At 52.1% G+C, this 13304-nt stretch overlaps 1 protein-coding gene across 17 annotated transcripts in view; it reads left to right on the top strand.

Moving 5' to 3' along the window:
* PPP2R5C (protein phosphatase 2 regulatory subunit B'gamma) overlaps nucleotides 1-13304 on the top strand; it is a 121585-nt gene that overhangs the window by 89686 nt on the left and 18595 nt on the right. For all 17 annotated transcript variants that reach the window (XR_014313474.1, XR_014313475.1, XR_014313476.1 and 14 more), the window contains 5 exons: nucleotides 972-1064; nucleotides 1152-1282; nucleotides 6310-6369; nucleotides 8097-8205; nucleotides 9904-9957. Coding sequence is in view for 14 of the 17 variants with exons in the window: in XM_082737487.1 (XP_082593613.1) it covers nucleotides 972-1064; nucleotides 1152-1282; nucleotides 6310-6369; nucleotides 8097-8205; nucleotides 9904-9957 (447 nt within the window). In the remaining 3 variants the exon portion in view is untranslated. The remainder of the gene's footprint in view (nucleotides 1-971; nucleotides 1065-1151; nucleotides 1283-6309; nucleotides 6370-8096; nucleotides 8206-9903; nucleotides 9958-13304) is intronic.

Below are 13304 nucleotides of genomic sequence, written 5' to 3'. Positions count from 1 at the left end.
CCCAGAAACAGGGGCATGAATTAAATGTGTATATTCGCGGGTTTTTCTCTAAAGCAAATGTGCTGGCTTCTAGGGCCTCACTCCAGCTTATTGCAAGTGGATCTCTGACTTTGCAAACCTGTGCATCTAAGAAAGGTATTTTAGCGGAAGTGAGAATCAAATGGTTGGTTTGTTTGGACCCCTTGAAACAAACTACAAAGATACATAATTGCCAGTATGTTGGTAATGAAAGTGACCTCCTCCCCGATAGCCATTAGATCAAGGCCTTTTTCAGCTAGATGCTCCCCCCACCCCATTTTCAGGATGTAGATATTATGCGCCCCAAAGCTCCCCTGCTAACTTGCACATTTGTAAGGCAAAAAGTTGATCGTAGATCAGACCGGATGCCTGAGAAGACCCTGAGCCCAGTGCAAGCAGAGTGTGTGCAGGCCACGCGCCACACCGCGGCCTGGGGCCTGGGTTGTCCACAGGAGGGGAGATAGAGGGGAAAGCTGGGAACGAGCAAGATGGGGAACAGATCACAAAGGGGGGCTGCCTCGGGGGCAGCATGCAAGGAGGAGCGTCCCAGCCCTGGGTGACCATGTCCGTGACCCGCTCACTGAGCCATCCAAGCTTCCTGTCTGCCTGGCTCTGCCAGGACACATGCCCACGGTGGGTGCAGGCCCCAGCCCGCTGTAGCTGCTGCGCACTGTGGTCTCCCGGCAGCCTCAGCTGAGCGCCAGTGACCCCCACTGTGGGTATCATTTTGTTTAAATGCTATTTAAGGCTGTAGTCTGTGGTTCTGAGCTAAATAAAACAATACCGTCTTCAGTTGTAATTAAATGAAGCCATAGTATTTGGACTTAATTCTGTAGGTTCGTGGCTTTTTATTAAGGCTTCATATTTTCAGAGATTCAACTCATGGTGTATCTCTAATCTCCAGCTAATAAAATACCATGTTGTTTGACTCATTGTTGTTTTTTTCCTCCTAGCTTGTTTATGAATTTTTCTTAAGATTTTTAGAGTCTCCAGATTTCCAACCTAATATAGCGAAGAAATATATCGATCAGAAATTTGTATTGCAGGTAAGGTACTGACTAGCTGAAGCTTCAAAAGCCCTAAACTCCAGCACGGGAATTGCCTGTGCACTGAGTGTCTTTTTCTCCTTGAAGCTTTTAGAGCTCTTCGACAGTGAAGATCCTCGAGAGAGAGATTTTCTTAAAACTACCCTTCACAGAATCTATGGAAAATTCTTAGGCTTAAGAGCTTACATCAGAAAACAGATAAATAATATATTTTATAGGTAAGTCAGCGTGTGGGTGACGTGTCCCTTTTTGCATGATGACGGTCGTGTTCACACTCGGTGCTCCTCCCCACCCCAAGCCCATCATTCCCTTTGGCAAGTGACTGGGGAGTGGGAGCGGCCTGCCCATGGTGTGCTGGGCAGCAGTGGCCCCCTTCTGCCTCCCCCGCCCCTCCCTCTCTGCCCGCTCCCCGCCCTCACCCACCCCCCATCTCACCACACTGCCTTCCTCTGTGTGCGTTTTCACTCAGCTGTCCAGGGTGGGTCCATCTAGAACCCGTGCAAAGCCAGCTGTCACTCCTTCCCCCTGCACGTTACTTCTTCCCCCACTGCCCTCGACGCATCTCAGAGAGCGGGCGAGAAGGAGGAGTAAGCAGGGGTCCTTAGCAGCTCTCCCAAGCTAGAGAACTGTACTGGAGGTCTGGAAACCCTGTCTACCTCCGGGCAGAGGAGGGCCTGTTGGAAGCAGCAGGTGTAGGTAGCACAGTCATCCCTAGGCCTGTGGGACTGCAGAGACGGGTCAGTCTGGGGAGCTGGGTGCAGAAGGTGCCCTGTCTGGGTTTACACAGAGGAGGCACAGCCCCATGGCTCATGAAAGAATGTTCCATGATGTTCCAAGTGCGGTATTCACCTTAACTCCGCCCCCTCTTGCTCCCTATCCTGGCCACAGCTTCTCATTGACTCTTAAAGTCTGAACACCCCTCAGCCCGCCTGCCACTGTCCCCACGGTTCTGCCACCACCTGAGTCACGTGGATGACTGTCCACACTTGGTTGGATGAGCCTAAGTCCTGGGCCTGGCCGGCCCCCTCATTTGTCCTCTGCTCAGCTCCAGGCCCCTTCCACACAAGCGCCTCCTGGACCAATCTTTCCGCCTGCCCTTGGCCGCAGCCTCAGAGGCTTGCAGACACGTCCCCACGCCAGAAAGCCCCCCTGGCTTGGCAGACAGGTCTCCCCACGGTGCAAGCATTGTTCTGGCTGCTTTACCACATGAGTCCAGCAACAGCTTCGCACCTGTGGTGGCACCAGATGAAGGCTGGTGCGTGAGAGCTCACTGCACACAGTTTATTCTGAGAATTTGGGCTTCCCAGGTCAGCTTGCCTTGAAGGCCCCTGACCCCAGGCTGTCTCAAGGTAGTGACAGAACCCAGCAGTGACAGCCGTGTGTGTAGGTCCCCCTGTGAGATAAAGCGGACAGGTTTCACACTTTCAGGCCATGGAGCCTCAGTGAGGGTGATGTATAGGCCCTCGCCAGGAGCGCCACAGAGGTCAGGCGCATCCCTTCTTAGACACAGTGACCCAGCAAGGGAGAAGGGGGCAGAGACAGATGGAGAGCCCCCCACGGAGAACAGCAGCCTCAGGGGCTTCTGGAACCTGTCCCTCTGTGCCCAGAGAAGGACATCATGTTTCCTGGGTGTTGTCTTCCTCACACCTTCTTGGCCTTGTGCTTCCTTCTGAACAGGGTCATTAGACGGCAGAGGTACTTCTCTATTGAAACATTTTATACATTGTTTAAACAGCAAAGAATGGGTACTATTTAAATTCTGATCTTTTAGGCCCAAAATTAAAGATCTACCTAAAGTGAGGGTTGTTTTCTTTTTTTAATTAAAATGTGGGTTTGTTCAGAGAGCAGAATCACAGATCATGAAGAATCTCAGTACAATAACGAAAACATTTAAATTATTCAGAAGTCACTGCACTTGATTTCGTTCTCACCGAGTGCCCCAGGCTGGCGTGCGATGCTCTTGGGTTTCAGCCATGTTTTCTGTCACTGTCGTTCCTGACCGATGCCATCAAAAGCGGGCACGTTGTGTGGATCCCGTAGTCGGTCTCCGCCTTCCACACCTCCGATCTCCTGCGGAAGGAGAAGGACCGGGAGAGAAGTCTGTGGCATGACCCCAGCGTGGAAGAAAAGATCTCTGCAGCCTGTTTGGTTTATCTCACTGAAAGTGTTCAAGTCAAGCCCGTTTGGATAGTTTCTCCTTCTGATGAGCGCGTGGGAACTGGGAGCGGCAGGGATCTGCCTGTTGACAGCCCAGCCAGGGCGAGCTGGAACCCTGGAGTGAGCAGGGCTCTGAGTCTGTTACAGCCCAGCGGCTGGAATCAGCAACAGCCAATGACTTTCTCGCAGATCTGTAATCAGAGCTGGGCTCCGTAGGCAGTTCCACCGCTGCCCACGGTCTGTGGGGGCCGACACGTGCAGGATGGCCCCGGGCAGGGCCTCAGCTGGCTTCCAGGAAGGAAGAAGCGGGAGCCGCCTGTCCTCCGCGAGGCTCGGCCGGTAACTGGAGCAGATTCCCTTCTCCCTTCTGTGCTGATGCAGGCGACCCACAGGACGACAGATCCGCAGGGAGGGAGACAGATTCCGCCTCTTCGTGGGAGGCTCAGGGCACATCCCACGGGGAGGAAAGAGAGTCCTGATTGTTTTTTGCTGGAAAAGTGAGAAACACCGTCCCGCCCGCGTGCGGACGCCTTCATTATGGCTTTCTCCCCACTCCGCACCTTCCTTTCTTGTCCCTCTCGGGAAAAGGTAAAAGGAGATTTGGTTTCTCTTTTTTATATCTATTTCAAGTCAGGTCAAATAAATAGAAACAAAGAATTTTGTTTGCCGATTCAAAGAGGCACATGCACCCCAGTGTTTAGAGCAGCAGTGTCCGCCGTAGCCAAATTGCGGAGAGAACCCAGGTGTCCATGACAGATGAACGGGTAAAGAAGGTACGGTGTGCACGTGCAGTGGGGTATCACTCAGCCGTCAAAAAGAAGGAAAGCTTGCTGTTTGCAGTGACATGGATGGAACTGGAGGGTGTTATGCTGAGCAAAATAAGAGGAAGACAGTTGTCACAGGATTTCTCTCGAATGTGGAACTTAAAAACAAAACAGATGAACATAGGTGAAGGGGAAATCAAGTAAGTTGAAATCAGAGAGGGAGGCAAACCGTAGGAGACTCTTAACAAACGGGGCTGCTGGAGGAGAGGGGGGTGGGGGGATGGGGTACCTGGGTGACGGGCATTAAGGAGGTCACGTGATGGAATGAGCCCTGGGTGTCACTGACTGATGAAACACTGGATTGACCCTGAAATCAGTGCTACACTGTATGTTAACTAGCTTGAATTTAAATTTAAAAAAAAAAAAAAAAAAAACCATCTCTGATGAAAAAAAGAAATGAAGAACTTACCAAGAAGAATATAGTGATGCTGATTTAGGAAAACAAAATGTCCAACAGCAGAAGGCCATCCTTGTTCACATGCGACAGCTGGAGCCTGTAGAGCCCGAGCCCAGCAGAGGCCCAGAGCCGAGCCCTGAGGTCTGCGGGTGCCTCGTGCAGTCCTGCTGCCTTCCCAGCCCCCCGGGTCATCGAGAGAAGCAGACAGTCAGGTGGCACAGCTGTACTTCGTACAAAGCTCCAACTTTGCACGTGGAAGCTGAGAAAACAAGCAACGCGCAAGTTGAGTTTTATAAATCTGAGTGCGTCCGAGCACAGACGCAGCACGAAGGATGGGGCTCCAGGGGGTCGGCGCCCAGTCTCCAGGCCGGTGCAGCGCAGAGCCCGGTGGGGAGTTGAGGGCTGCGTCCCCTGCCGTAGGACCATACCGCCTGCTTCTCACCAGACAGGTGCCCCGTGCTGTCTGGGTCACTCCCCACCACCCATTCATGCCGTGGCCATACTCATTTCCGTGGCACTGTGGTTCTCTGCTCAGTGGCTGTAGCCGACCCATGTGAGGCACTCGGGGCGCCACCCTGCGTGTCTGCCTGGCCCACCTCCTGCCCGCGGCCCACTCCCCGCTCCATTTCACAGACCTTCGCTCCAGCCCTGCCTTCTCCCTCCCACTCCACCCCGTCCAGACATCTGTCAGCCCTCCTTCATGGCCTGGTTCAAGCGCCAGACCTTCCAAGAATTCTGCCCATTCCAGGATGTGGCAGTGTCAAAGCCCCCCCTTCAGGAACATTTCACGTGTTATTTGACGTGTTCTTTACCTTGAGGTCCCTTGTCCATTCATTGCAAACAAGAACAACGAAATTTCAGAGTCTTTTTTTTTTTTTTAAATCATCACAAACTCTCATTTTTGACATAGAGCTGCCTCTAAACTGATTTTGTCAACGGAGAGCAGAATCCTTTTTCAGACCCCACTCCTGGCAGGCAGGCACCCTTGCCTTGGTTGAGGTTGAGGTGGACGCCAGGCGAGCACGGTGTGGGCAGGAGTGGGCTCCTGGCTTTTGAGGAAATCCTTGGGAGGTGGGGAGCTGTTGCCCTGTTCAGTGTCCCTGTTCTTTCTCATAGTTCCCAGCCTGTCAGCGTGTTCTAAGCATGGGACAGATGCTGCAAGGGCCATGGGAGCCCACTGGGCAGGCACAGCACGAGAGGCTTCTCAGGACGCAGATCGGCTGATCATACTGGGGTTCCAGGAGGGGGTGCTTGAATCCGTGAGGGGCCATGCGAGGTGTCTATAAGGAAGCAGGGAAGACAACTCAAGTGGGCAGGAAGGGGCTTCTGCCCTGGCACAGACCCAGCCAACTGTTGGAGGTTTTAAAACTGAGGAAGGTGGGGGCACCTGGGTGGCTCAGTGGGTTAAAACCTCTGCCCTCAGCTCAGGTCCTGATCCCAGGGTCTTGGGATCAATCTCCATGTCGGGCTCTCTGCTCGGTGGGAAGCCTGCTTCCTTCTCTCTCTCTCTCTCTCTGCCTGCCTCTCTGCCTACTTGTGATCTCTGTCTGTCAAATAAATAAAATCTTTAAAAAAAAAACAAAAACTGAGGAAGGTGTGGAGTTAGGTTGGCAGATGGCAAATTGCTCTTCATCACCTCTGGGCGGCTGAAGTAGGGGAGCTCATAGTACAGACCCTACAGCCTTTCTCCGTCTTTGGAAATCCAAAGTAAAATGTTGGGACATTTGAGCAGACCCATGCGCTCTGCCCTTCAGGTCTTTGCACACCCCCCTCCCTCCAAAGCACCTTGTTTCCTTATTCAGAGGATTTTAGTCTTTACAGTTGTTACTTCAGTGTCAAATTCTAAGTGGCATGTTGCTTCTTCTAGGTTTATTTATGAAACAGAGCATCACAACGGCATAGCAGAGTTACTGGAAATCCTGGGGAGGTGAGTCGTCTTTGTTCTGGCAGCGAGTGGAATGGATTCCAGAATGATTCAGCCCACTGAGTCCAGCAGCCCTCCCCAGAGTGAGGCGACTGAAACCATTCCCAGAGGAACTAAGACCTCTCTTGATGGAAGGGGTCGGTGAGGTCTGGGGTTAGGAGCCACCGAAGAGAAACCCCCCTGGGTGCCTGGCTCGGCACACAGGTGCTGTTTCACACCCCTCATCAGAGACGGTTACCTTAAAGTTTATGTGTGACACTGGAAGAATGGATCATTTACTGTACCCGGGCGGTGTTGAGTAAATGCTAATATTTCAAATTGCTTTGGTTTTATAACTTTTTTATAAATGTTCTTAAAAGTAATATTTTACAAATTTTACCATCTTAGGCCAAGTGGAGTTCCTGCTCGCTAAATCAGTGACCTGTAGATTTTATGTCAGACCTCCAACCCCCTGCTTCCCAGAGTTCCTCGGGGTTGCCCAGTCGAAGAAACTTGGAAGTGCTCTCCTCCAGCACATTCCTCGGGGATTCAGCTGCATCAGCAGCTAAAGCTTCCGAGGGACACTGCAGGGAGGGACGCTGTGTCAATCCCCGGAGCTTTGGAAATGCAGGAAGCCTGTCTCTGGGAGCACAGGCGTCATCTGCTCTCTCTGCGCTCCAGCCACGCTGAGAAAACCGTCCTTGCTGTTTTAGATATAATCTGAAAAAACTCTTAGTCCCGTGCAGAAGTCTACTTAGATCTGTTTCAGCACAGTCGGCCGGTTACTCTCTCTTAGTAGAGTATGGTGAGCGGTTGAAGGCCCCTTACTAGTTGTATTACCTTCCTTAACTAGTCTTGGCCACTGTTTTCTTAGTAAAGTGGGGAAATCTACTCACCTCCAACATGTTGCAAGGAGGCCATTAAGTGTCTGCACAGCCCAGTGTGTCACAGAAAGGACTCTGCTTCCTGCTGCTGGGATCCAGAAGAGGTGCTTGACCTTGAGGGTCTCCCAGATGCAAATGAGCAGGTCATCCCTAATGTCCACTTCAGACAGCCTGCGGCACACACGTACACAGGACCCCTAGAGGGTGCAGAACAGTCTGGAAATTGCTGTCACTGCTCCGTAGCTCCAACACGTGTCTGTGCTTGCCAAATAATAAAACCAAATAGAGAAAAAGGAAGCCCCGTCGCCCAGCTGGAAACCAGTGGGTACGCTACTTAATGTTAGAGACAAAGCTTCAGTTTGGAGGCAGGAGTGAGACCCCCTTTCTTTGTAGAAGGGAGCGACGCCCTGGCTGATCTGTAGCCGGCTCCTCTCGCGCACTGACTCCGTCCTGCCAGCATTAGAGTAATGAACCCAAATCTCTCCAGAGAGTTGCCAATTCCTAAAAATGGGTGAAGGCAAAGGAAAGGTGCCGGGCTTGGGCAGATGCAGACCGGGGTCCCGCGGGAGCTGCCCAGCCTCCACGGCCTGTCTAAAGAAGGAGGCTTTGCCCCCAGGGACTCGCGCTGTTTTGGGTAACCCAGAACAAATCCAGAATTTTAGAATTATCTCACACATAATAAAGATAAAAATGACCGTGCTTCTTGGAATGTATTTAGTTTTCTTTTTCATTTCTGTTAATATCGTCTTTTGTGCAACGTACATTTTGCTTACCAATTTTTATGCTGAAAATGAGAAAAGAAAAACAGATTTTTTTAAATCTGGAAATCATAAATATTCAAATTTTGAATAAATTCTGTTTTCACAGTATAATTAATGGATTTGCCTTACCACTAAAAGAAGAGCACAAGATTTTCTTACTGAAGGTGTTGCTACCTTTGCACAAAGTGAAATCTCTGAGTGTCTACCATCCACAGGTAAGGGGTGCCCAGCGGTGACGCGCAGGTGGGGACACTCGCTAGCACAGGGCCTCCACGTGAGCACTGATGAGCCCGAGACACACAATCCCAGCCTGTTACTGGGAGTGTCCTCTTTATTATGTGCCACTGCTGATGTAGGTAATTGAGAGGATACAGGGGTCAAGAGATTCCCTCTTAAGAAAATCAGAAACAGGGGCGCCTGGGTGGCTCAGTGGGTTAAAGCCTCTGCCTTCGGCTCAGGTCATGATTCCGGGGTCCTGGGATCGAGCCCCACATCAGGCTCTCTGCTCAGCCGGGAGCCTGCTTCCCTCTCTCTCTCTGCCTGCCTCTCTGTCTGCTTGTGATCTCCATCTGTCAAATAAAAAAAAAATAATAAAAATTAAAAAAAAAAAAAAGAAAATCAGAAACAGGGGCGCCTGGGTGGCTCAGTGGTTTAAGCCGCTGCCTTCAGCTCAGGTCATGATTTCAGGGTCCTGGGATCGAGTCCTGCTCGATCTGCTCATCAGGGAGCCTGCTTCCCTCTCTGTCTCTCTCTCTGCCTGCCTCTCTGTCTACTTGTGATCTTGCTCTGTCAGATAAATAAATAAATCTTAAAAAAAAAAAAAAGCTTAGAAAAAACAGCCATTTAAAAAAATCAGAAACGTCTCAGAAATGGAGAATTTCAGAATTCGTTCTAAGCACAGAGAAGGGGGTGACTCACTCAATGACAGGAGGCAAGGGCACTTCTCAGAGGAAGTTTTCTGTCAGATATTAAATCTGGCTCCTTCAAGAAGAAGCTTCTGTCTGTGGCCAGCGACAAAGCTGTGGGCTTTCTGTAGTTTGCAGAAATCTGATGACTGTTACCCTGAACACCTGGTCCCTAAGTGGTTCCTACCCGTTGGGCGGCTGCACTTACCCACGAGCCGTGGTCCGTCCTTCACTCTCGCCCTCATGAGCCCTGCACGGACAGGTGCGGAGGGTCAGGGACAAGCCTGGCAGCCAGCGGGCTCCCCCGTCCTGCAGGCCCTCACGCTGGGGGGCACAGTGTGTCGGCACAGGCTCAGTCACAGGTAGTGTATTCTTTTTTTTTTTTTTTTTTTTTTTTAAGATTTTATTTATTTATTTATTTGACAGAGAGAGAGAGAGAACAAGCAGGCAGAGAGGCAGGCAGGGGCGTTGGGGGGGGGGAGCTGAGCAGAGAGCCCGGCGCAGGGCTCAATCCCAGGACCCTGGGATCATGACCTGACCCAGAGGCAGAGGCTTTAACCCACTGAGCCACCCAGGTGTCCCAGGAAGTGTATTCTTTACGGGAATCTTAGCATGTCAGCTTCCTGGGAAGTATTTTCCTTCGTGGTGGGTTTTTTTCCCGCCTTCTGCTGTTAATGGGTGATAGTCGCTGTACTTCCAACCAGCTGTTATCCTGTTAATTGTTCTACAGAAGAGATTAATAGTTCAGTGGTTTAAGGTGCAACCAGATTTGAATTTGTCTTTTTCCAGCTGTTAGATGACTTGTTGATTACGATCTCTAAGAAGAGGGTGAGGAAAATCCCTGTCAAACCAAGGCTGACTTGTCGATATTTGATATGTTTCCTGATTTTTTTAGCTTTCTGCTGTGTCTTGTCCCTGAGCCCCCCCCGGGGGGGCATACCAAGGGGGTGGGGGCAGCGTTGCCGCTGTGGAGGGAAATGCTGATGCCCTCTCTCCTGTGCTTCGCAGCTGGCGTACTGTGTCGTGCAGTTTTTAGAAAAGGACAGCACCCTCACCGAACCAGTAAGTGTGCGCTCTGCCCGGGACCTTGGTCCGGGCACCGGTGCACCTGTGATGTGGCCTGTGGGCGTCCCCAGATGTCCTGTCACCGTGGCCCCACTGGCCAGGTAGCTGCTCGGAGCACGTCACCCCCGCCGTCCCGCTGACAAACACACTGCTTCCCCTCACGTGTCGTGTGTGTTCAGAGTGGGGCGACTTGGACTGCAGGGTCCCTTACCACGGTGATGATCGTACATGAGCAGATTGCCTCTTCCCTGAGCTGGGTCACAGTCCTCCGAACGGGAGGCACTGGCATGTGGATCACGAACCCCCCAGCAGCGGCCTTCCTCCCGGGTCCGAGGGTAGCTGCTCTGTGATGACCACAAGTGCCCGGTGGCCTCTGTTGAGCGTGTCGTTTTCCAGATTTCTCAGCCTGTTATCTTGTCTAAAAACGAAGGCTGTCATATCTTAGGTTAGCCAAGTGAAAGGTGTGGGGGCTGGTGTAAGCCTTTGAATATGCTTTTTTGTAGCTTTATTGAGCTATAATCCATATACTGTACGTCTCACCCATTTGAAATGTACAATTCAGTGGCTCCTTGGTATATCACGTTATTCATGTTCTGTAACTGTGATAAAGTGCGTGCAGCATACAATGTAATGCGCCATTCTCACTGTACATGCGTGGGGCATTAATTACATCCCACTGCTGCCCAGCTGTCACCACGATCCCCAGAACTTGGTTATCGTCCCAGACAGAAGCTCTGATCCCCCAAACGCCGACTCCTGCTTCCCCTCCGCCCACCCCTGGTGGCCTCTCACCTGCTTTCTGTGTCTATGAGTTGGCCGGTTTGGGCGCGGGTGGCTTCATGCAGGATGTCGTCAGGGTTCAGACCCGCCTTGCCTGTGTCCGAACTCGGTCCCCGGGTGCGGCTGGATGGATCCCCTTGAATTCTGTTCGTCCGCTCCCCTGCCGGCGGATGCTGGGGTCGCTGTGAGCGTGGGTGCCAGGGGTCCGTGCAGGTTCCCGCTCTCGGCCCTGTCGGTTGTACAGCTCGAGGGGCAGTGCTGGGTCAGCTAGTGTTCCTGTGCTTAGCTCTGGGAGGAGCTACCGCACTGCCCGACCTCCCCAGCTGCTGCACGGGCCCCGCGCCCTCCACGTCCTCCCCAGCACTCGGTGATCATCCCTTGTTGCATCCGGCCGTCTGGTGAGCGCGCGGCAGCGTCTCTCAGGGGCTCTTTGATTGGCATGTCCCTCCCGGCTGAAGAAGTTGGGCATCTCTTCATGCACTGGTTGGTCACCTGGTCGGACCAACCCCTTCAGATCCATTGCCCATGTTTAATCCGCCAGGCAATTGCTTACTGTTGGGTAACAAAGTGAGAGGTACGGAGTGTCAGCTGCAGCGTTTGAGTTCTCTTTCTGAGGCTACCCGCTGGGATGGGAGAGGCAAATGTCATGCCAGCATTCTCTGTCCCCGTGGCCGCCTCCACAGTGGTCCCGTGAGGTTGTGAGTGTTACGGTAGAAACACACAAGAAATGCAGTTTCTCTTTCTGGGCTACACTGGCTCCCGATCTCTGCTTTCCTCTGAACCCCGTGCACTGACTCCCGGAGTGACCCGGCAACTCCGGAAGAGCCCTTGACCACAACCTGGGGTCCCCGCACACCTCTGCCTCCTCCGAGATTCTGGAACCCCCCACAGAGAGGCACCAAACTTACCAGACTTCAGTGTCAAACCCAGAGTGTTTTCTCCCTTTCAGGGTCGGGTTGTTTTTATCCCCCTTGACTAAACGGAAGACGTGTCTCGGTGGGGAAGGACAGCTGAGGTGGCCCCAGTGATCAAGTCTCTTCTCCAGTGGGGCCACGTCCTCAGGGCCTGTGTCTGTGTCAGACAGTGGCTCCCACCGATGGGTTGGAACCATTACCGATGACACGTACCGATGACACATGTGGAAACAGTCTGGCACACACCCTGCCTTTTCTACCTCAGAAATAAGGGAAAGAAAAAGCGTGCACTTTCCTGATTTTTCTCTGTGTGTATTTCTCACACGCTCCAGGGACTGAAGAATCTACCAGATGCTGCGCCGCGTTCGCCGCAGGCCAGGCCCCCACCGTAGTGCCCTGGTCCCCGGCCAGGTCTGTCACAGCCCGAGTCCTAATCCTGCCCAGCCCGCCCCTATTCTCCTTCCCCAAAGACGAATGCGAAAGCTGACAGCAGTTGGCGGCAGCGGGAGCTCTTGGCCGTAGTTGTCTGACGGAAGGAGAGAGGCGGCCGCTGGCCTCTGCTGGGTCCTTCCGTCTTAGACCGTAGGCTCTGAGTTGGCACGGGCGTGGAGAAGCCCCCGCACAGCCGGTCCCGGGACTGCCGCCCAGATTCGCTCCATTCCCGGATCTCCTGCAGCACAGACTGCGTATCAGTGCTCCGTGGGCCGCAGAAAGCAGATTTTGTTTTCCGCACATCAAAACCATACAGACTCTCTCCTCAGGGAACTCCTCTCTTTGAAGTTCCCATGTTATGAAATACAGAGGCTGCTCCGTCTTCCTTCAGCATTTGAAAGCTCATCGACAAGATGATGAATGGGATAAAGTGTTGTGAAGGTGCGCGTCCACTTGGCAGCGCTGAGGAAGACACGGCACCCACAGGGGAGGGGGGCAGTCTCAGGGTCCGCACCCAAGGCTCTCCTGAAGCTAGTATGGCCAAGGTCAAGAATGTTTAAAGTACGATCCATTTAAAAGACCTGCAACACTCCCATTCAAGGTCTACAATTAATATTTTATTTGTGAACTGTGTGTAGCGTTCAGAAACTTTCTTGAACACATACGCTACTGTTGTATGAACAATACAAGCTCATCAGATCACAGGTGGAAGTAAGATCACGTTATGTTGTCGACCGCCTGTTTCTTCAGGATAATTGACTTCTGTTACAGGATCTGGTGGGAACCCTCTTTTTTCTGGTGTGTCGGGGAGGGGCTCGCCTGCCCTCTCCAGCCCCGTCCGGAGAGCAGCACCCTGTCGAGTCTCCAAAGGAGAGCTCAGTGGATGACCTGCGCCCAGCAGCAGACAGCTTTTGCCTCGATGAGCTTCACCAGGCAGGTCCCTCTTTTGCAAAGTGCTGCTGCCTTCTGAAACCATGGTATCGAGCATAGGTCACTCCAACTCCATAGGTTGGTCCAGCGTGGGGCTCCAATTCCAGAAATAAAACCTCTTCTAGAGACATTGAATAGCTAATGCCATTGTGTTCTGCATCTCACACACTAGTGTGTTTTTCCTAACAAAGTACCATTTGACAAATGACAAGGAAGAGTGGGTTTGGAAACTGACTGACATCTGCCATAATCTTTTTTTTTTAATGACTTTTTAAAGATTTTATTATT

The sequence above is a fragment of the Mustela nivalis genome, assembly GCF_964662115.1.
Source record: "Mustela nivalis genome assembly, chromosome: 6".
In the NCBI taxonomy this organism is placed as follows: Eukaryota; Metazoa; Chordata; class Mammalia; order Carnivora; family Mustelidae; genus Mustela; species Mustela nivalis.
Note: the sequence above shows the minus strand (reverse complement) of the source record. Positions and strands in the feature narration are given on the sequence as shown.